The 24333-nt window shown below is 37.4% G+C and overlaps 1 protein-coding gene across 2 annotated transcripts in view; it reads left to right on the top strand.

The window, feature by feature from the left end:
• Window positions 1-23941, top strand: part of PAPLN (papilin, proteoglycan like sulfated glycoprotein) — a 79971-nt gene extending 56030 nt beyond the window's left edge. For both annotated transcript variants that reach the window (XM_023502287.2, XM_023502283.2), the window contains 11 exons: window positions 1090-1192; window positions 1660-1789; window positions 2512-3133; window positions 6119-6253; window positions 7043-7200; window positions 7480-7606; window positions 13750-13887; window positions 14949-15076; window positions 15329-15437; window positions 18634-18809; window positions 22728-23941. In XM_023502287.2, the coding sequence (XP_023358055.1) occupies window positions 1090-1192; window positions 1660-1789; window positions 2512-3133; window positions 6119-6253; window positions 7043-7200; window positions 7480-7606; window positions 13750-13887; window positions 14949-15076; window positions 15329-15437; window positions 18634-18809; window positions 22728-22903 (2002 nt within the window). In that variant the 3' untranslated portion in view covers window positions 22904-23941. The remainder of the gene's footprint in view (window positions 1-1089; window positions 1193-1659; window positions 1790-2511; window positions 3134-6118; window positions 6254-7042; window positions 7201-7479; window positions 7607-13749; window positions 13888-14948; window positions 15077-15328; window positions 15438-18633; window positions 18810-22727) is intronic.
• The last annotated feature ends 392 nt before the right edge of the window (window positions 23942-24333 follow it).

The raw sequence follows: 24333 nt of genomic DNA, 5'->3' as shown, positions 1-24333 counted from the left end.
ACAAGTAAACTGTGGTGGATCTGTTGGGAATAATCAGCAGAGGGAAGATTCCAGAGTTAAGGGGAAATAGAAAAGATGTATTTCTGAGGTCTGTAACTGCATGGGTCAGGAGACAGCATGGCACATGAAAGGAATCAGGGCATTTGGCTTTAAATTCTAGCTCTGTGACCCCCACTATACTTTCCAGCTCCAAATATCTCTCCTTCTCCCTGTTCTCTCTCCTTCTCCTTTTCCTCCTCTCTCTCTTTCTCTCTCTCTCCCCCTCTCTCCTCTTTCCCTCTTTCTTTCTTCCTCTCTCTCTTTTTCTCTTCATCTCTCTCTTCCTTTCTCTCTCCCCCTCTCCCTCTTTTCCCTCTCTTTCCCTCTTTCTTTCTTCCTCTCTCCCTTTTTCTCTTCCTCTCTCTCTTTTCCTTTCTCTCTCCCTCTCTTTTCCTCCCTTTCTCCCTTCCTCCTTCTCTACCTTCTTCCTTTCTTCCTTCTTCACCTTCTTCCCTTCCTTCTTCCCTCCTGGCAGTCAGGATAAGTGACTTGTCCAGGATCACACAACTACAAAGTATCAAGTGTCCGAGGTTGGATTTGGACTTGGGTCCTGCCGACTCCAATGCCAGTACTCCATTCACTGAGCTGCTCCCAGCTCTAAACATCTTGTGCTAACTGTTGGGATGCCACAGGTGGGACCTGATAACCTTTCTTCCTTCATAATCCTTACTCACACCAACCAAAAAGAGAGAGTACAAAAAAAATGCATGAGCTCCCATTTGTATTAAAAATCATGGCAGTCATTGTTCCCAAGGAAAATGAGTCATGTAGAGAACTCTGGTTCCATGAGAACTCATAAATGATAGAGGAGGGAGGGAGAGAGGAAACCCCATGTTCAAATTCTACTTCTAACAGTAAATGATTCTGGGCTCGTCCCTTATAAGGTTATCTTGGCCCTGAGACCTCTCAGTTCCTGAGCTCCTTGGTCCATCGTGGGCTGCCTAGACCCTGTAGCTCAGTAGAAAATAGGAAAGTGGAAGCAAGGAGAGGGAGAAGCAGAGAGAAAGGTTCGGCAGGGAGAAGACAGTTCTCAATGAAAGCTCTCAACAGGTATGGATGCTGCCCTGATGGGGTCTCGTCAGCAACGGGCCCGAACCTTGCAGGTTGCCCACTGTCGGGGAGTAGACATGGACCCAGAGCAGCTTCCTCTACGGCAAGTGGCTTGATCCCTTGACCCAGGGGAGGGACACACCGTTCATTTAGAATTGGCTCAGGTGGCTAGATCGCAGAATTCACTTTCTGCATCTTTTCCTGCCTTCCTGAGCCTCTTTTGGGACTCCCTACCTCCCTGACTGTCCCCACCACTCATGTTGGCTACCAAGACTTGGAATGGACCTGGCATTTGGGTGTACCTGGGAACTGGGAGTAGGGTGGAGAGAAAAAGTCTCCTATTGCTGTTTCTCTGATTATCCTTGCCAGGATAAGGATGGTATCAGGGATGTAAGCCTGGAAATAGAAACATTAAAATCTGAGCTAAGAGAGCCTTTCTTTTATCCCATCCTTTTCCCAAAAATGAGTTCCAAAGACTCTTTGGCACACTCCACCAAGTAGGGCTTAGCAGAATAGAGTGAGTGTCCTTTTGTTCTCTCTCCTCTGGGACCACTTATTCCCTCCACATAGGAGGGGCAAACTGAGTCTCAGCCAGACCCATCCATGGAGTGCCGAGGATCCCAGTATGGCTGCTGCTATGACAATGTGGCTTCCAGTGCGGGCCCCCAGGGAGAAGGCTGCAGAGGCAGACCCAATTACCGTAAGTGACCTTGTCCTCTTCAGGATAGAAAGAAAGGAGAATAAGAATTCATATGGCACCTACTATGTGCCAGCCACCGTACTAAGTGTTTTTTTTTCCAAATTAAATTATAAGTCCCTTAGAGGACTCTACTCCCCATGCCCCATTTTTCAGGCCCTTTCCAGTGTTACTCTTAGCCTTCTCCTACCTTCTCCCTCCTTTGCCCCTAAATCCTTAAGGACATACAAAAATAACAAGTCAGGAACTACCCAATACCTCGCAGACAGTAGGCTCTTTAAAAAAAGATTTTTGATTTGGATAAATCCTACTCCCTTTAAAGTGTTAATTGATATGAATTTAAGTTCTCATCCTTTGTGCGTTTATGTGTCAGCAGTGATTCTTGAGATCCTATTTCATTTAGCCATATTTAAAAAAACCCTTGGCATTTTTTCCTGTTTGTAGAAATCTGAGTAAAAAGGTCTCCTTCTTTCTCAAAGCCAGGGACAGCTACATCCAGCACCATCGTTGGCTCTGGGCCTTACTTTTCCCCATCTTCCCAGGCTTCTGTTTCTAATGTCACTGCCTCTCTTGGCCCCTTAGTTTTTCTGAGCCTCTGTCCTCAGAAAAGCTGATAGAGACAGAGGTAGTCCTCCCCTGACGGAGGATTCTAAGTGAGGAAGAAAATGCCGATAGGTGACCAAGAACCATAAGGACACAGCCATCTCCCTGCTCTTCCTCCACAGCCTACCCACTCAGGTGCCTGCTGCCCAGTGCACATGGCTCTTGTGGGGACTGGACCCCTCGCTGGTACTTCATTCCCACTGTGGGCAAGTGCAACCGTTTCTGGTATGGTGGCTGCCATGGCAACAGGAATAATTTCCTCTCTGAGGAGGAGTGCATGAAAAACTGCCACAGGCAAGCTGAGGAGAGGCCCGCAGGACCCCCGACTCACGGAGCAGAGCACGGATGGGCTTCTCCCTCCCATAGGGAGGCAGGCACTCCCCTGGGGCCCAGCCAGCCTCAGCAAGGTCATTCTGGGTATAACCAAGGCCGAGGCACTGGGGACTACCACGAGGCCCCTTACCATGGCCAGTCATCCAGAAATGAAGAGCAGAGGAGGAGAGGGCATCTGGACCACCCAGAGGCATCCCAGGGAGGGCCTTCCCTTTCACTTGGTGCTTCAAGGCTACAGCAAGGCGGGCAGTACCCGAGGCAAGATGAGACTCAACTGGCCAGGACCTCTGAGCAGGAACTCTTGAAGAACCAACATGTGGGACATCAGAACCGGGAGGTCAGGCCGAGTGCATTTGTGCCAGGAGAAGACAATAGGCAGCCTAATCCACACTTACAGGTTCCTTCTCACAGGTAAAGCTGGACCACTGGGCTGAGGTGGGGTACAGGAAGCCCTGGGAAAACTTGTAGTGAGGAAGGCTTGTCTCTGCCCATGCATCGACTCCCCTTCCAGCCACTTAAAAAAAAATTAAATCATTTTTTAAAACAAAGATCTGCCTTTTCTCCCTCTCCCTCCTTTTCTTCCCTCTCTCCTCCCTCCTTTCCCATCGAGAAAGAGGGAAAAATAAGTTCCCTGTCGCATAGTCAAGCAAAACAAATTTCTGTGTTGACCATGTCCAAAAAATATGTCTGACTCTGCATCCTTGAGCAGTCACCTTTCTGTGAGAAAATAGATAGCAGGTTTATCTCGAGTCCTCTATAATCATAGTTGGTCGTGTTGATCAGAGTTCCTAAGTGTTTCAAGGTTGTTTGTGTTCATAACGTTGTTGCCATTGTATAAACTGTTCTCCTGGCTCTGCTCACCTCATTCTGCATCAGAACATAGGCTCTGCATTTCCCAGGTTTCCTTAAAACTATTCCCTTCATCACTTGTTGGAGCAAAACAGCATTGCATCACATTTAAATGCCAAGCTATTCCCCAATCAGTGGGAATTCCCTTACCTTCCAGTACTTTGATATCTCAAAAACAACTGACATGAATATTTTTACACAGGTGGATCTTTTCCTGTTTCTTTGATGTCTTTAGGATATAGAATTTTGTGCTGCTTATTACAGGATCACAGTTTAGTAGCTTTGGGGGCGTAGTCCAGAACTGCCTTTCAGAATAACTACACTAGTTCTTAGCTCCTCCAGTAGTGCATTAATGCACCTGTTTTCCCACAGCCTCTGTGAAAAATGTCATTTTTCTTTTATTTTTTTGTCAACTTTTCCAATCTGATAAGTGTGAAGGGGAGCTTCGTAGTTGATTTAATTGCATTTCTCCAATTATTAATGATTTAGAGCATTTTTCTAGTCCCAATACTCCTTTTCATTTACTCCTTTTTCCAATACCTTCCTTCACCATTTCCCTTAAATCCTTGAGAATACAGCCTACTGCAAAGATCAGGGAATTTATCAAACTGCATTGTCCAGAATAGGCTTTTTTAATGAATGTTTGTTGAAATGATTAAATCTTCCTCTCTTTTTGGTAGTAGTTGGTATGAACTTAAGATCTTATCCTTCTCAGCAGAATTTAATAAGGAACTTTTGACGATTTCCCCTCCTTGATTGTTTTTCCCACCCAGAACAAGTTGATATTCTTCTTGATCTTCATCTCTCTAAGAGGATGCCAGCTTAGCTAGGGCCAGGCTTATAAGTTGAAGAGGATGGTTCTCTAATGGTGAGATTTGATAGGATTCAAGAAGGCCTACCTGACCCCAAATATCTCAACTGCTTGTTGTGGTATCTGGCATTCTACCATTAAGACCCTCAATAGATCCTAATAATCCTATAGATTAGAAAACAGAACCCAATAATTTGCTGCCCACAAAAAAAAATACACCTAACACTAACAGGGAATCCATATAGTGTCAAAATGAATCTAACTTGAAAGTGAATTGAGTTTAATATTGGACAGATTTAGAATAAATGTTATGCTTCATTTAATCCTGAAATATAGAGTTACAAGTTTGGTTTTAGATCAGGCAGAAGGAAACACAAATTTCACTGAGAGGCAAGCAGAAAAAAATCAATATAATTACAGGCACCATAGATAATGGAACAATATCAGTGAAAAATATAATCACTGAATGGCATCACAACCAAGTTTATAAGGGAATGACTACTGAAAAGCAAAAAAAGATCTAGATAGGCATGAGTTTACACGAGTTTAATATCCCTCTGTCAGCAGTTGACAGATTTACCAGGAAGATAAAGAAGTCTTGAAGAGCATGTTGGAAAACGGAATTTAATAGAAACCAGTGAATAATAATCTTGGGGACTATTGTATTTTTCAGGTTCCCAAATGACTTTCATAAAAATTAATTGTGTGTGAGGGCATAGAAATCTTAATTTTTAGATGATATGCTAATTCACTTAGAAAACTCTTACAGAAACAACAAAATTAATCACATTAGCTCTAACAAAATATCATAGTATTAAAAAATACCACAAAATCTTCAGAATTTATATTTACTTCTTAATGAAGGATCACAAGAAAAGATTAAAGGATAAGTACTACTTATAATAACAATAAAGTGTAGGTATAATAGAAGATTTATGTAAATAGTACAGAAAATTTTTTTTCACACAAATTAAGATCTATATAATTGGAGAGATATTTATTATTCTTGATTTCTGTATGCCAGTTATGTAAAAATGATGCTATCGTACAAATAACCCACAGACTTAAACTATGACAAACAAACTACTAAGGTGATTCTTTATAGAGTTAGAAAAGATGATGACAGGATTCAAATGAAGGAACAAAACGTCAAGGATACCAAAAAAAATAATGAAAAATAGTAGGAAAGATGAAAGCTGGAAAATAGCAGATTTTAAATTATGTGATAAAGCAGTAATTATGAAAATTTTGATTTGGAGTAAAAAAAAAATTTAATTGATCAGCAAGACTTAAGTAAGTAGCTTACTCCTTGATATACTCACGTACACAAAAATATTAGGGAAGGCACTTTGTATTTAAAAAAACTATGAAAAACATAGCAGTTTGGTAGAAAATAGGTTTACACCAGCATCTTATAATATACATAAAAATAAATGTATTATAAATTATAAATGCATATGACTTAAAGGAAAAAATATATCATTAGAAAAATCAAAGGAGAATCACAGCTATGGAAAGAGAAAATCCCTAACTAGTAAAAGGATAAAAGAAATAATAAAATGGTCTACTTTATCATTCAACTAAGATTGGTTCAGCATTTAGCCTTCTGTGCTAAACAATATGAGATACAGACAGATGTAAGAAATATTCTCTGCTTTCAAGGAGTTTATGGATTAGTAAAGGATATAACACATGTACATAGATAATCATAGCATATTATCCTGCCATTTTTCCAGGATTGTCTTGGACAAGACAGAATATTCTGGGGTTCAGGTCACCTTGGGGCAGATGGTTCGGTTCTTCTGTGTGGCAGGTGCCAGCCCTCATGTGAAATGGCAGAAAAATGGAGAGCCAGTCAGATCATCAGATAGGTAAAAAAAAACAAAAACTAAAAAACAACCCTCTTCCTTCCCACAACACAAATGACCCTATACAACTTAAAGATGTTCCTTTCAAAAGATAGAATTTGGAACTTTGGGCAGGTCAGGAGTGATAGACTTGGGATAATTCTATCCACAGATCTTACCAGATAGGGCACGTTCAGGGATATTATAAAGAAAATTATTGTAAACATTTAGTTATAAATGTTTATTTATATGGTGCTTTATGTGTCATTATTTATATAGTTTATTAGTTATGAAGAATATTACATTCATTATTCTCCAAATAACCTTGGGGGAAAGGCAGAGGGAAGTGGAAGGGACTTAGGTCAGGGTTTTCTGTAATCTGGAAAAGCCATGTAAAATTTTTTGGTCATTCCTTCTTATTAGATAAGTCTGAATTATTATGAAATTAAAAGATAAAATATGTTGATGTTATACAATACTATAGACATATTGTATGCATTTATGAGTCTAAACGTTTTCTATCATCTGCTGACTTTTGCATGTTGTCTGTGATGTTAGCAAAACTCTCCCAAAATTCCGATTTAATTTCTTAAGACAAGCTGCCATATATTGAAAATGCCATGGGGAAAGTCTCAATGTGGAAGGGAATTTGATAAACCAGAATCTGAACCCAAGTGACTTTTGATTTCAAGAGCAGGATTCTTTCCTTTACCACACTTGGCTCAGGACTCTGAGAAGGAACAGTAGGACATGGGTTGGGAGACTCAAATGTTGGTTCGTCAGGTCTGTCCCTTGATATGTGGTCTCCCACAGGCACCATCTGCGGTCAGATGGTTCCTTGGTCATCAGTTCAGTGAGTGAAGAAGATGCTGGAACCTACACCTGCAGCAGTCCTACTGGGGGTCAGAACGGCAGTCGTCAGAACGGCAGTCGTCAGAACGGCAGTCGTCATGTTCAGCTCTGGATCACAGGTCACTTAGTCAAACACCTCCAGTGGGATTTTTAATGGATTTGCTCAGTTCCTGTCCACTCTCTCCCTGGGATGGGAAGGTTTAGGAACAGAGGGTGAAAGAGGGGAACATCCTCTGAAAAGGGGGTCTAGTGCTACAGGGCCTTGGCATTCATGAACCCATGGCAGGACCTCATTTTCAGGCTCCATTTGCTGCTTACAAGCTGTCCTAGGTTTCCCTGGAGGATTGTGAAGTTTTCTGCCCTCATCTGCCTTAGTACTTTGCTCTGCTTCATGATAGGGGATGACAGAGCAGCACCTGCAGAAGCTGAGAGGAATCTCCCAAACAGACGCCTGGATTTTGGCCTGGAGAGAAGCGGACAGGGTCAGAGACCCAATTCCCACAGGTACCATCAGGCAGGAACCAGGTAATATTGCTTTTGTCCCACCTCTGGCTCTATTTCATTTCTTACCACAGACCATCTCTTCTCCATTTCACTACTTTGCCTAAAATGTCACCTTTTATATATATAAATCAAAAACTCATTTTTGAGCTCATCTTGGTATATGTTATGAGATATTATCTAATACCTAGTTTTGGCCAAGTTTTTGAATGATTTTTGTTCAATAGCCCCAGTTTTTGTTTTGTTCTCATAGTTGGAATCTGTAGGTTTGTCATATCAAATGGATTTATCAAATATCTGTGCTTATTTGCTTTTTCATATTGCATGCCTGATCACTTTTTCTTGCCCAATACCAAATTATTTTGACAATTACAGCTTTGTAATATAGTTTGATATTGCTAGGTGAACTTTTTCTTTTTCCTTTTCATTGATTCCTGTGATATTCTTGATCTTTTGTTCATCCAGATGAATTTTGTTATTTTTTGGTAGCTCTAAAAGTAATTCTTTGGTAGTTTTATTGGTATGGCACTGAATAATAAGTAAATTAAACAGTATTGTCATTTTTATTATATTGTCTTGGTCTGCTTATGAGCAATTAATATTTCTCCAGTTAGTAATTTAGATGTTTTTGTTCATGGAAGATGTTTTGAAATTGTGTTCACTTTTTCTGCATGTCATAGCAGGTAGGCTCCCAAGTATTTTATATTGTCTGTAGTTATTTTAACTGGAATTTTTCTTTATGTCTCTGCCTGCTAGCTTTTGTTAATTATATACACAAATGCTGGTGATTTGTATGGGTTTATTTTGTACCCTCTAACTTTGTTGAAGTTGTTAATTGTTTCAATCAGGTTTTTTGTTTTATTTTTTGCTGGGGCAATTGGGGTTAAGTGACTTGTCCAGGGTCACACAGCTAGGAAACGTTAAGTGTCTGAGGCCAGATTTGAATTCAGGTCCATCTGACTTCAAGGCTGGTGTTTTATCCACTGTGCCAGCTAGCTGCCCCCTCAATTAGGTTTTTTAAGTTCATTCTCAAGGATTCTTTAATTAGATCATATCATCTACAAAAAGTGATATTTTTGGTTTTCTCTTTGTGCTTATTCCTTTAATTTCTTTCTCTTTTTCTTTGTCTTATTGCTATAGCTAATCCTTCTACTATATTGTTGAATGGTGATAACAGATATCCTTGCTTCACTCCAATCTTATTGGAAAGGTTGCTAGTTTGTCCTTGTAATGCTTCCTTTTGGTTTTAAATAATGATTGCTTATAATTTTAAGGAAAATTGTTCATTCATATGTCTTATGGTGTTTTATTTTTTATTATTTTTTGCTGAGGTGATTAGAGTTAAATGACTTGCCCAGGGTCACACAGCCAGAAAGTGTTAAGTGTCTGAGGTCAGATTTGAACTCGGGTCCTTCTGACTTCATGAATGGTGCTCTATCCACTGCACCAACTAACTAGCTGCCTTTAATGGTGGTTTTTAAAGCAGGAATGGATATTGTTTTTTGTCAAAAGTTTTTTCTTCATTTATTGAAATAATCATATGATTTGTGTTGGTTTTATTATTGATTTAATTACACTTACAAAGTTCTTTGAACTTAGCCCTGCATTTCTGGTATAAATTCTAATAATTTGTAATATTATCAGATCATAATATGTAATCTTTGCAATATATTGCTAAAATCTCTTTGATGGCATTTACTTACAATCTAAAGATTGTAAGTAAATCAAAATTCATTAGAGAACTTGGTCTATAGTATTCTTTTGGTCTTGACTCTAGAAAGTAAGACCATGTGATAGAATGAATTTTGAAGGATCCCTTTTTTTGTTTTGTTTTTTTACACAAAGTTTATGCAGTAGTGGAAATGATTGTTCTTTAAATGTTTTGTAAAATTTACTTGTGGATCAATCCTTTTTCTTTGAGTGTTTCTTTACTGTTGAATTCCCTCCCTCCTTCCTTATTCTAAGATATTTAAATATTCAATTTACTTTTTTGTTAACCTGGGCATTTTATATTCTTGTCAATATTAATTTCATTTGAATTGTCAATTTTATTAGCAGATAGTTGGGTGAAATAGATACTAATAATTATTTTTATTGTTTCATTTGTTGTGAATTTGACTTTGTTCTTATTTTATGTTGGTAATTTGATTTTCTTCTTTTTCTTAATCAAATGATTTGTCTATTTTGTTGGTTTTCCTCAAAATTAGCTCCTGCTTTTATTAATTTGATTTAATAATTGAACTTTTAAACTTTAAAACATTTTGTTAACCTTCCTTTTGATTTTTTTTTCCTGAGGCAATTGGGGGTAAGTGATTTGCCCAGGGTCACACAGTTAGGTCCTCCGGACTTCAGGACTGGTGCTCTATCCACTGCACCACCTAGCTGTGCAGCTTTCCTTTGATTTTTTCAGGATTTTTGTTTTGGTGTTTAATTGAAGGTTTAGAATTTGTTGGTTTTCTAGTTTTTTTTTTTTCACTTGCATATCAAATTCATTGATCTGCTTTTACTCTCTTTTATTAATGAAAGAGATTTTAGAAATTATTCTCTTAAGAACTACTTTGGCTTCATCTCACAAATTTTGGAATGTTGTTTCATATTGTCATTATTAATCAAACTTTTTATAATTTGTTCTTTGACCCATTCTTTAGTATTATGCATCTTAGTTTCCAATTTTGAATTTTTGCTTCAAAGGTTCTTTACTGAATGTTACTTCTATTGCATTCTGGTTAAAAAAAAAACAGATGCATTTACTACTTCAGCTTTTCTTCATTTATTTGTAAGGTTTTTATGTGCTAATACGTGGTTGATTCTTGTGGAAGTGTCATGTACACTTGACAAATAGGCTTATGCATTTCTATTCCCATTCAATATTATCTAGAGGTCTATCATACCTAATTTTTCTAAAATTTTATTGAGATTCTTAAATTCTTCCCTTTTTTAGTTCAATTTATCTAGGTCTGAGTATAGTGAATTGAGATTTCTCACTAGTATAGTTTTACTGTTTATTTCTTCCTATAACTCATTTAATTTTTCCTTTAAGAATTTAGAAGTTATGCCACTTGGTACATAGATATTTGTTTACTATTGGTATTAATTAATTGCTAGGAAAACCTTTTAGTAAAATGTAGTTTCAGTATCTCTTAATTAGGTCTCTTTTTTTATTAAAGCTTTTTATTTTCAAAACATATTCATGGATAATTTTTCAACACTGACCCTTGCAAAATTTTGTATTTCAATTTCCCCCTCTTCCCCCCACCACCTCCCCTAGATGGCAAATAATGCAATATGTTAAACATGGTAAAAAATATGTTAAACCCAATATATGCATATATTTATACAATTATCTTGCTACACAAGAAAAATCAGATAGAAAAGAATGAGAAAGAAAATAAATGTAAGCAAACAACAAAGAATGAAAAATGCTATATTGTGATTCACACTCGGTTCCCATAGTCTTCTCTCTGCATTCTTAATTAAGTCTGTTTTTGCTTTTGCTTTGTCTAAGATTGATTGCTACTTGACCTTTTTTTTTTAAGCTTTAGCTAAAACATGATTCAGTTCTAGTCTATTTTAACTATGTAATCTTTTTGTTCCATGTGTTTTTTTTAACAATATATTGCTTGATTCTGCTTTCTAATCTATCTTCTTCTTTCTTTTATGGGTGTTTATCCTATTTCCACACACACACACACACAATTCTGATTTCTATGTATTTTCCTCCATACGATTATTCATTTTTCTTTTCTTTCCCCCTTTTAAAGGATATTTTCCTTCAGACTAAATATGTCATATAATCAATCTTTCCTCTTATTTTCCCTCTTTTCCCTTTATTTTCTTTCTGCCTACTGTGTATTTTTCCCTCTTCCAACCAATCCAGATGAGACTTAGGTTCAAGTGTCATCCATTCTCTCTTGCTCCTTTCTTGTTATATAAGGTTGATTTATGTGAAACACATTTCTCTCCCTTTTCTATCTTCCAATGTTTTTTTCTATGCATACATTTCATTCTTGGTTTGATGTCATCCAAATACAGTAGAACCACATTTAAGCACTCTAATTGAAATCTTCCTATGACCTCTGGTGATTAGGGGCTACATGTATAATGACTCCATTTTAAAATGTAAACAGTTTAATTCTTTATAATTTCTCATTAACGTTTACCTTTTTATGCTTCTTTCAACTTAGGGATTTGTATGTCACATTATCTATTCAGCTCTGGTCTATTCCTCAGGAATGCTCAGAAGTATTCTATGTTGTTGAAGCTCTCTTTCCCTGTAAGATTATACTCAGTTTTGCAGGGAACAGTTTTCTGGGTTATAAACCTAGAATATCATATTACCTCTGCTATTTTATGGTTGTAGCTACTAAATCTTGTGTGATCCTATTTTTGGATCCTCAGTATTTGAATTCTTTTTGGCTACTTCTAGTATTTTTTTCTTTGACCTGGGAGGTCTAAATATCATTTTGGAAAATCTTGGGAGATGACCAAATGGATTCTTTCAATTTTTATATTGCCCTCTGGTTCTAAGATATCTGGACAATTTTCTTTATGAGCTATTGAAATATGACGTCTGGGCTCTTTTTGTTGTTCTTCATGGCTTTCAAGTAGTCCAATGATTCTTAAATACTCTCCTGAATTTATTTGTCCATATCTGTTGTTTTTCCTACAAGGAACTTCACATTTTCTTAACTTCTGGAATTCTTGTTGGACTTGTGTCTAAACTGTATTTGTCTGAGGAGTTGCTCATAGATCTCTCTAAGTCATTCTCTTCTGTATCACCAAATAGTTCTTTATGGCTAGTTTTTGTTTATGAGTTTGTGACTTTGCATTTTATATTAGGACTAGACTCTTATACTGAACAATGAAGGGAGATGTGCAGCCTGAGCTTCTGTCTTGTCCTGTTACTTTCACAAATTCAGCTGGAGGCCTGTTACCTCTTAGTGCTCCCAAAATGGATTGATGCAGAGAAGAGTCAGACTCTCCTGGTCTGAATTATGCAAGTTCCTCACCCAGATTTGGGTCCAGTGGCATTTTTAGCAAACTACTGCTAGACTCAGCCACTATTGAACTGGAGGGAAGATCCAGATGCAGAGAAGGGACAATGCACTCAGCTCCTGGGCTAAGTACTGTCCAGCTACCACATGCTTTCCAAATACAATGAGGACCAATGTTCACCACCACTCTGCCCTGGATCTGTGACTTGATATTGTGTGATGATATTGTCTGTGAATGCCAGAACTGTTGGATGGTACTCATGCCAGTGCTTGCTGAGGGAGCCCCTGGGTTCTCTTTCTTGTGCTGTCTTGGTTCTTTCAGTCTCTGGGTACTGGAATATTACTCCCCTGCTTCATCACTACTACCATTGGGAATTCATGGCCAGTCTCCCTCTCAAAGTCTGCAGAAAAATTATTCACTCTTTTTGGCTTTCCCAATTAGAATTTAGTCTGGTATTTTTTTCTAGGTCTTCATTAATGTGTGGGGGAAGTTAAGACTCTTACATCTTCATTTTTATATAATTTTGAAAAAGATTTGTGTAGGTTTGCAGAATGCTTTCTATATATATATATATATATATATATATATATATAATTATACACACACACACATCTTCACAACAATTCTAGGAAAATGATGCTATAAAAACTTCATTTTACAAATGAGGAAACTGAGGTTGAAAATTTAAGTGATTTCCCTGGGATCACACAACTAGTACATGTCTGAACAGAATTCAGATTCAGGTCTTCCTGATCTTAAGGAAAACGCCCTATCCATTATGTTATTTACCTCCTCTACCCCAACCCTCCCTCCCAAATTACTAACTTGATATAACTTGAAGAAACATTTAATTCAATTTTCATTACCCAAAGAAAGTGGTTTTATTATTCCATGTAAATTCCTATAGGCCAGATTTCAAATTTAGTATGATTTATTTGTAAAAATCTTTGTAGTTTTTGTTTTTTTTTCCTGAGGCAACTGGGGTTAAGTGACTTGCCCAGTCACACAGCATTTTTTTTTTAAACTGGAAGAAAAAAAATTCTTGTATTTATTATGGTTTCATATAACCTTTTAGTTCCAGAAGTGATGAAACCATAGGGTGGTACCTGGGACAATAGAGGCAAGGGAACGATACAAGAGAACATTTTTTACATGAGATGCTTGTTTTACAGTTTGAGTTTTGATAAGAGCCAGCCAGGAGTGGTGGATGCCAGTGTGGGCCAGAGAGTCCAACTTCCCTGTCGAACGTATGGCTACCCTCCCCCTGTCATTGAGTGGCAGAAGGATGGACAGCCTCCCTCTTCCCCTAGGTAAGTTTAATTAATGTCTTTCTTTCGGTTTCCAGCTCTAAGTGGAGAATGATGGGAGCTAAAAGTGGTACCTTTGCCTATTTCCTAATGGGCTCATCATCCAAGAAAGAGTTCTGTGATCACTGTACTTTGCAAGGCAACTTCATGAACTGTCATCCATCTGATGGCTCTCCCAAGGATCTCAGGTTGGAGATGGAATAGTTGAGGGTAGCCTTACTCTTCCTCCTCCTATTCAGAGCACCATCACTACCACTATTACTACTGTATATAGAGTATACATGTATACTCTACATATGTATATAAATAACAAAATAACATGTATATACAGCATACTATGTGCCAGGTACTATGCTAAGCACTTTACAATTTTTATCTCATTTGATCCTCACAACAATTTTGGGCGGTAGGTGCTATTATTCTCCCCATTTTACACACGAGGAAATTGATGCAACCAGGATTTAAGTGACTTGCTCAGAGTCATACAGTTGTTATGGGTTATGAGAATGGATGTGAACTCAGGTCTTCTTGATTCTAAGCTCATGCTTTATCCACCACTAACCTCTGGGTACTAGTTGGAGACAACCATTGAGAAAACTTTTTTTTTTTTCTGGCTGTCTCATCAAAATGGCTTTTGATATCAACAGCACCTCCCTGTGTCAAATTATCAGATGCTAGAGATTAATAAGGATGGAAACAATGAAAATACTTCTGACTAGAAAAAAAAATCACTTATTTGAGCAAAACAAAAAGCTAGAAGTCATTTGAAAATTCATTTATAGACCAATTATAAAATGTAAAAAAAATGTCATGTGAAATTTCCATTCTTAAACAAAAAGCTATATTTCAGGTATATCAAATGATAGCCAACTGGAGGATGGAATCCACCATATTGTACATAGTCACAAGTGGTTTTTGACCAAGAGAAGAGGGATGTTCAGAGATTCCTTCTTAAATGTGATTACTACCTGGTTCACTTGCATTAAATGGCTTTGGTATGCCCTCCTTCTGGACCTTCTACCCCTCGGGGCCTAAAGAACATGACATCTATGCTTGATCTGCAGACACCAACAGCAGCCAGATGGCTCCCTGGTCATCAGCCGCGCTGCCGTGGAGGATGGTGGCTTCTACACTTGCATTGCTTTCAACGGACGAGAAAGAGACCAGCGCTGGGTCCAGCTCAGAATTCTGGGTAGAGGCAGAGTGGGATTAGGATGCAGTCGAGAGCAGAAGGCAAAATAGTGGATACTGAGGGGGTTGGGGGTAGGAGTGGGTAAGAGCTATTCATTTACTCTAGAGAACAAATCTTACTAGACCAGGACAGAGAGGGTGGCAACTCTCATTTTCGTTCGGGTTTGGGATGTCACATAGAGGGACCCTAAGGAGTGTGGGTTGGAGTGGGTACTCTATATGCTATGTGATGAAATTCCTTATTTGTCTGCAGGGGAGCTGAAGATTATAGGACTACAACCCTCCATTACAGTACTTGAGGGAGAAGACACCCAGCTCCATTGTGTGGTGATAGGAAACAATGTAAATGTGAGATGGTCCAGGTACACATCCCTTTAAGCTCTATTTCTGCTCATCACGTCCTTTTATATTTGAGATGGGTCAGAGGTCTACATGGACCACATGGCTAGGGGCTTCTTTCTTTCCTTCTCTTTCCTCCAAAATGATCAGAATTCCATTGTATCTGAATCACACCTCCCCAGATGCTATATCATTAACCTGCCTAATGTGATAATAATTGTAATTATTGTTGTTCATTTATTTCAGTCATATTCAAATTTTGTGACCCTTTTTGGGGGTTTTCTTGGCAAAGATACTGGAGAGGCTTGTCATAATTACAGTACATATTATTATATAATACATATTATTATATAGTAATTATAATAACTCATTAATATAGCACTTAAAGGTTTTCAAAATGCTCTCCTCACAAAAGCCTTGAGGCAGATATATTTTTATTATTGTAGAATAAATGAAGCAGCTAAGGCTTTTAGAGGCTGTGACTTGTCTAGGGCTACAATGTCATTTGTTCTATTGTTTCAGTCAAATCTTAATCTTAAGTAATCCAAATTGGAATTTTCTTGGCAAAGATACTAGAATGGTTTGCCAATTCATTCTCTGGCTCATTTTACATAGAAGGAAACTGAGGCAAATAAGATTAAGTAACTTGCCCCAGGATCATCTAGATTTGAATTCAAGAAGATGAATCTTATCTAGTTTCAATCTGGTGATAACTAGCTACTCTTGGGGAATAGCAAGGATAAAAATCCAAGTCTAGTTCTATTTCCAGTAGAACGTGTTTTGCTGCCACCTAGTTAGTTAAAGGAAAAACAATGTCATTCCATTGCTTGTCTTGATCTTATTCTACATCTCTAAGCCATTACCTCTTTGCCAAGAGGCAGGAGACATGCTTCATCTGTGTTCTGAAGCAAGTGATTGATTATACCACTGATTAGAGTTCAATCTAACTCCTTTACAATATTATGGCATCAGAACTAAGTTATTAGCCTGATTTTGCTTACTTTATTACACTGCATCAGTTCATACAAATCTTCCCAGGCTTCTCTAAATACATCATATTCATCATTTTTTATATTATCCATATATCACAATTTTTTCAGCTATCCCCAAATGATGGACACTTTGTCTCCAGTTCTTTACTATAACATAAAGGACTGATATAAATATTTTTCAATATAAAGGTTTTTCCCTTTATCTCTTATCTTTTTTGAACATATGCTTAGTAGTGACATCACTGCTAGGATAATGTTGCCACAGAAATGTAAGGTAAAAGCTGAAGGTATTGATGATAGCCATTTTGAATTTTTTTGTTGTAGGGTGTCAGGGGGTGTCCTAGCCAAAGAATTCATCACCAAGTGGTTAGCCTTCTTGTAAGCACCATTTAGTGACTTTTTGGAGGTGGTTCCAGACCATTTCATAACTCCATCAATAATGTAATAGTAATAATTGTGGCAGCTACTGCTAACATAGCACTTGAAAGTTTGCAAACCACTTTGTTGTATTAGCTCATTTTAGCCTCATATTCTTGGGAGGTAGGTGTTATTATCCACATTTTGTCAATGAAGAAAATGAGGGAGACCTTTGTTTCTTAAATGACTTCTCCGGGTCATAAAAGCTATTAAGCTTCTGGGGTTGGTTTTTAATGCAGATTTTCCTAAATTCAGACCTGAATCATGCTTGTGCATGATTTTCCTGTGTATCTGTAATAAATATAAATGAGGCTACTATATAATCTAGAAGTTTTTGATCTTTCAGTATTTTTTCATGACCATATTTTTGTTGTCCTCACTTACTTTCTAACCTGAAATATTTATATCTATCTTTTTATCTAGTTAATTGTGATAATCTTATCAAGTTTTTCATTTATTTCTTCATTCTCCACAACAGATGCTGGTATAGAAGATGCAATTATTTTAATGTGGTACTTTTGCAAATATTTATTACAACCCTAATAAATATCAACATCCCATGAAATTATGTTTCTTGCTGTCTTTGAGGGCATGATAAAACTAGCACTGCCAATTTCTTTTATTTGTATGTCTAAGGAAAACCTATGAGCCATCCTTCAATTCAGTTATAACAATGTCAAGATTGATATGATGCCTTCATGCTGTCATCTACTCACTGGTCATTGCATAAAGATCTCAATTTTAGTGTACCAATGACCAAGTTTTTGGCTATACTGTCACTACCCTGGACCAGTCAACATTTTTATTTTTTCTGTTTCATGAACTTCATGCCCAGGTGCCATCCATCTTGGCACCTACTGCCTATTATTTCCAACTGGCTCCTACTGAGTCTGTTAGGCTCATTTTGAGAAATCTTAATTTCAGGTCATTTCCATGCCACAAATAATAAGGGACTGAAAGTAGAACTCTATGGGAGAAGATAAAATGTACAGAAATCCTTCTAGCAGACTGTGATTAAGAGCAAAGATCATTTTCAGGAAGAGAAAAGTGCGAACAGAAGTAATCTGGGCTTTGAAGGGACTGATTTCAATTGTAGAGACAGAGAGAAAGAGTCTATTCTAGGCATGCAAGAGAGTAAGGGAGAGACAAAAAGTTGTCCTGTTTGGCTGGAACACAGAGTGTGTGTAAAGGGAAGCAGGGTGAAATACAATTAGAAAAGTCAGGAGTCAGATTGGGAAGGGTCTTAAGAGATAAACTAAGGGGTTTAGACTTTATTTAGAGGTAAATGGCAAGGGAATGTTTTAAAAAATGGAATATTTAAAAAAACAGGCAAGTATAACACAGTCAGAGATGCACACTAGAAAATGTGTTCTGACAGTCTGTGAATTGCAAGTTGGAGAGGGATGAGACTAGAGGCCAATTAGAAGACTCTAAGAAAGAATGATCCCCTGAAATGAGGTGAAGACCATGGATCTAGAAAGAGAAAGACAGATGGGCGAGGGGCTTCAAAGGATGAATCAATACAGCAGATTTGCTTTGAGATAGATTATTGTGATGTTTTTACTATATGAAACTTGCCGTGACCTTTAGATGAGAAGATTCTCCTTAAAAGGAGGGAATAAGTTTCCTACTCTTTAAAATAAATTCCAATCTGGCAGAAGGCATCTGATGCCTGCTTTGGAGAAGTGGCCTGTTTTCTTCTGGGAAATATCAGTGCTTGTGGCTTGGTCATCCACAGACAGGTCCCCCCAGGCACCAAAGGATAGGGACCCACAGAGAACCATAACCCCAAGATTTCTTTCCTTACTAGGAATGGGGTGCCTATGCGAGGCGATGGCCACCGCATCCACCTGTCCCAGGATGGAACTTTGGTGATTAACAACACACAAGCCCGTGATGAAGGGTCCTATACCTGCAGTGCCTATAGTGAGACTCAAGCGGTCAGCCGCAGTACGGAAGTAAAGGTGATCCGTCCTAGGCCTTCAGGTAAGAGGATGGGATGAGTCCCTGCTCCTATTATTTTATTGTTTTTAGAGAAAACTCATTTCAAGAGATTTCAATGGTATTCAGTGTCTTAATATAATGTCCCATTACAGTGAACCAGTTGTTTCTGGAAATAGGTAGGATCTGGACTTAAAATAATTTAAAAAATATATAATATGCTTTTCAAAGCACTCTTCAAACCCATTTGATCTTTACTATAATCTTGCCAGGTAGGTAAGTAGGCTATTATTATCACCATCTTCTTACTAAGGAGGCTACTGAGGACCAAAGTAACTGCAATTTGCCGAAGCTTACCTAGCTGGTCAGTGGAAGAGCCAAGGTTATAAGCCACCACTGTGAGAAAGAAACTGTTCTTTGTCTGCCAATCACTTGTTAGTCAAATATGAGATATGATATTTTAGCATGTAAAAATTTCTTCAGCCTTCCCCACATCCTGGTGAAAGTGCATTCTGTATTTTAACTCATGTGTGTACATGTGAGGCCCACTCCAATTCTATGTTCAAACTCAGAGGCAAGGAGGAGAGGGAGCTCTGTCGTATGTCTGAGGGCACACTTTTAAAAGTAACTGTAGTTACTTGGGTAATACAAATACTTGGGTAATACAAAGTAATACTTGGGAGTCTACCTGCCAAGACAAACCCAGGAACTATATAAACACAATTAGAAAACACTTTTCACATAAATGAAATCAGATCTAAACAACTGGAAAAATATTAATTGTTCATGAGTAAGTCAAGCCGATATAATAAAAATGATAATTCAACTAAATTAATCTACTTAGTTCCTTTGCAATCAAACTATTATAAAGTTATTTTACAGAACTAAAAAATTTACTATTTTAAAAATTCATCTGGAAGAATAAAAGGTCAAGAATATTAAGAGAATCAATGAAAAAGAAATGTGAAGGAAAATGGTCTAATCATACCAACCTATATGATAAAATGATAATTATGAAAACAATCTGATACTGGCTAAGAAATAAGAGTGGTGGATCACTAGAATAGATTAGGTACAGAATACACTGTAGTTAAGTGAACAAGTAATTTAGTGTTGATAAACCTAAAAATCTAAGCTTCTGAGACAAAAACTCACTATTTGACAAAAACTGCTGAGAAAACTGGAAAACAATATGGCAGAAAGTAGGTATAGGCCAACATTTCACATTGTATACCATGATAAGGTCAAAATGATTTACACATAAAGGGTGATAACCTTTACCAAATTATGAGAGCATGGAATAGTTTACCTATCAGATCTATGGATAAGAGAAGAAGTTAGGACCAAATAAGATAAAGACAGCATTATGAAATGTAAAATGAATAATTTTGATAATTAGTTTTATGTAAATAAAACCAATGCAACCAAAATTAGAAAGGAAAAACTAGAAAAATGTTTACAAGTATCTCTAATAAAGTCTTTTTTCTCATATATATATATATATATATATATATATATATATATATATATATATATAGAGAGAGAGAGAGAGAGAGAGAGAGAGAGAGAGAGAACAGAATCAAATTTATAAGAACACAAGTTATTACCCAATTGATAAATGGTTAAAGGATATGAATAGGCAGTTTTCAGATAAAAAAAATCAAAGTTATCTATAATAAAATGAAAAAATGCTCTGAATCACCATCAGAAATGGGAATTAAAACAACTATGAGGTATAAACTGATATTCATCAGATTGGCTAATATGACTAAAAAGAAAAATGATAAATGTTGGAGGGTATAAGGGAAAACTGAGACATTGAGGCACTCTCGGTGAATGTGTGATCTGATCCAAACATTCTGGAGAACAATATGAAACTAAGCCCAAAGAGTTATAAAACTGTACATACTCCTTGATTCAAGAATAACACTGCTAGGTCTCTATCACAAAGAGAGAAAAAAAGGGGAATTCCAATGGAATACTATTGCACTATAAGAAATGATAATCTGAAAAAACTGAACTTAGATGATCTAATACAAAATGAAGTGAGCAAAATCAGAATAATAGAAAATCAGTAACAACAATCTTGTATGTTGAAGTACTATGAATGACTTAGCTCTTTTCAGAATTATCCATCCATCAGATTTATTCAAGATATATATATATATATATATATAATTTTTGCTGAGGCAAGTGGGGACACACAGCCAGGAAGTATTGTGTCTGAGGCCAGATTTGAACTCAGGTCTTCTTGACTTCAGGGCTGGGGTATCCAAGATAATCTTAAAGAGAACTAATGTTGAATACAGACTAAAATATCCAAGTTTAAAATTTTTTTTCCTCCTTTTTCTTTCTCCCTTCCTTTCTGAATTTTCTTGCACAAAATGATTAATATAGAAATGTTTTACATGATTGCACATGTATAATTGATATCAGACTACTACTGTCTCAGGGAAGGAATAGTAGAAGGAGGAATAGAATCTGAAACTCAAAACTTGGGGGAAACAAAAAGTCCAAGCAGGTCACTGGCTGGCCCTGATAATAAGCCCAACTTCCTAGTTATTAAGAAGGAGCTAACTAGATAGGGCCAATTAGCAGTCCCTACTTTCTACAAAAAGAAACCTCAGAACTCAAATGGTTACATTCCTTACAGTTAAAATTACATGACTGGTCTAAACCTAAAAGTGAAGAATGGTGTTTTTGTTATTTCTAGTGGATATTTATTGAGTAGCAGTTGGAAGTGGGTATTCTTCCCCATTCAGCTGTAGACTCAAATGGGATAGGTGACTAAAAGAAAGGGGAATTGGGTACCACAGTGATCTTACAAAGATCCTTCAGAAGTAGTTCTGAGAGTTGGGCCTTTTTTGGGGGGAAGGGAGGAGGGAATAGAATATTCACATATTCTAATATAAGTGGTTAAAGTTTCTATAAGGAGGGATCATAAAAGAAGAGGGAGAAAAAAATTCACAGATTTACAAAGAATTGTATGAGACCTTAGAGATCCTTTTATCCAGTTCCCTTATTCTGCTGTGCTTTGCTTAGGATCCCATGGCTAGTTACGAATGCCCATCCTAGCTATGCAAAATATGACAGAGTGAAAGCCATTTTGTCTAACTAAAGCCCAATTAGTATGAAGGGAAGCTGGATGAGATCAGACTCATCTCTTAATTAATTCTATTTTTTCTCTTCTTCCTTTTTTGTATATAATGTATACAAAGTATTCATGTATTTTATGTATAGATACACAACATAATGCACTTATGTAGATATAAGTCTGTATGTATGTAGATATATTTGAGTTATGAGGAGATATCCATACCACTTGAGAAAAATACTTGGAAGCTTAAAGACAGAGTCTTAAGTTGAAATAATTTACAACAAAGTTAATTTGAAACACAATGATCTGCATCACAATACATTTGTGTATATGAAAAAGCAAAATGTTACTTTTATATCTAAAAGCTAGGCATTGAGGGCATTGGCTTGGGGAAGAACAGATCAGGGAGTAAGGGAGTTTTCCAGTGGTGGATTATGATAGAGCCAAGCAGGCAACACTGAACTCTGAAAGAGGGCAGGAGGGAACACAGAGAAAAGCACCAGATCAAACTTCATCTACTTAAAATACTATAAAATATATAGTAGCCTTCCTACTCTTCTGAAAGGACAAGTTATAGTTTTCTTCTTTTTTAGATCATCTCTCCATCTCATATGCCTGATGAGAGGGTGGGTCAGCTGCAAATCATCTAGTTTTCTGGAAGCAACTCAGGAGGAAGTATTAAGAGCACTGTCTAGGTCTGAGAAAATTAGGCTGGAACTTGAAATGGCGTTATATAATGATCCTTTCTGGAATTTGCAAGGTTAAGAGGCGAATCAACAACTACTGGGTCTTCAATGAAGTGAAATAGCAGGTTATAGGGTAACCTCTACTTCTACAGCCCTATAACCTAGGTTGTTTTGTCCTAGAAACTGTGGAGCAGCCAAGGGACCTTGCCAGGGAATGCATCGACCAGCCGGAGCTCGCCAATTGTGATTTGATCTTGCAAGCCCAGCTTTGTGGCAATGACTACTACTCTAGCTTTTGTTGTGCCAGCTGTTCCCGCTACCAGCCTCATGCCCGTCCCGTCTGGCAACAGGGATGAAAGCTATCTCTTGCCCTAGATCCCCAAACCTGTGGCTGGGGACAGGGAAGTCACATTAACCAGAAAGGGGGGGGGGGCAGAAGATAAAACACAACTGCAGCAAACTAGCATTTTCAAAAACCCATCAGTTCGAAGCTACTGTAGTAGCAGCAGTATCAGGGATAAGCTCCTGCCCTAATCACCTGTGCCTGCTTTGTTTGCTCTTCAGACACAGGAAGAAGTCATTTTATAATGAGACTGCTTAGATGAAAATGGAAGCCTGTTATTTCCCATGGCAAGCTCTAGGGGAGAGGATTATTACATTCTTATTATATATATTTTGTGGAAGAAAATTTCTGCTATTCCCAATGTCTTGCATTACTAATATTAGCTAAATGGACCCTGAGGCGTGGACCATCTGAGTACATGATTTCCTTGTTTGTATAAGGGTCAACAATTCTGCTGTGTCCAAGTCTGACTTTTCTTTGGGGCCGAGTCTGATGTTTTCACAGTTCTAACGTTCTGCAGTCTAGATGACATCTGGTATCATACCTTATTATATCACCTTAAAACTTTCTCTGGAGGGATAGGGTGTTGGGGCTGCTTCTCTCATCTGCAACATGGACTTTGAAGCCTTGATCATTTTGCCCCTGCCTTTTCTCTTGATGGTCATCTCACACAGATCCAGGTTAAATTGCTTCAATAAACCCAAAGCTGTCCTATACCCTAAGAATGCTGAGAAGAACAGAACTAAATAAAGCAGAAATCTCCAAGTACCTGTGTTTTGAACACTGAACACAAATAATAGTAAGAGTACCAGATGTGTATATATGGGTGTTAACACAAGGATGAATACAACTGCCACAGCTAATCATATGGCTAATTCCCAATAAGATAGATTGGCAGAGCACCTGTAATCTTGTCTATAAGTGGAGACAAAAACCCTAGACATGGTATGTTTTTGAAAAAGTCAGCTCTCATCTTCCAACAATGTCATAGCTGGTTGGAAATGGAACCAAATGCCTCATAATTGACTATTTCTCATTCTACCTTTCTTCTGGCATTCCAAGAAAAACACATGATCTGTGGAGATGATTTATATACTTTAAAAATATTAGCTATTGGGGCTATATTATCAGAGTTTCTTTTTCCTTATTACAGATTCTATAGAAATTGGAAAATAAAGTAAATTTTCTTACATTTATGTGGTTGTCTATTAAACCAATATAGCATAAGCAAAGTTATTATGTTCATGTCTCCACTGCCACTGAAATTAGAGACAGAATATCTGCCCTGGGCAGGACAAGTAATCAGGTTAAGTTCTGACTTTTCCAGGTCTGTACCAAATTTCTTAAAAATTATTTAAATACATAACTCTTGTACTCAGGCCAGACACCAAGGACAATAGTGGTTATAAACTCTAACCAGGGACCACCAGAAGCAAAGTTACA

The sequence above is a fragment of the Sarcophilus harrisii genome, chromosome 2 (genome assembly GCF_902635505.1).
Source record: "Sarcophilus harrisii chromosome 2, mSarHar1.11, whole genome shotgun sequence".
Classification (NCBI taxonomy): Eukaryota; Metazoa; Chordata; class Mammalia; order Dasyuromorphia; family Dasyuridae; genus Sarcophilus; species Sarcophilus harrisii.
This window is presented reverse-complemented; position numbering and strand designations above follow the sequence as displayed.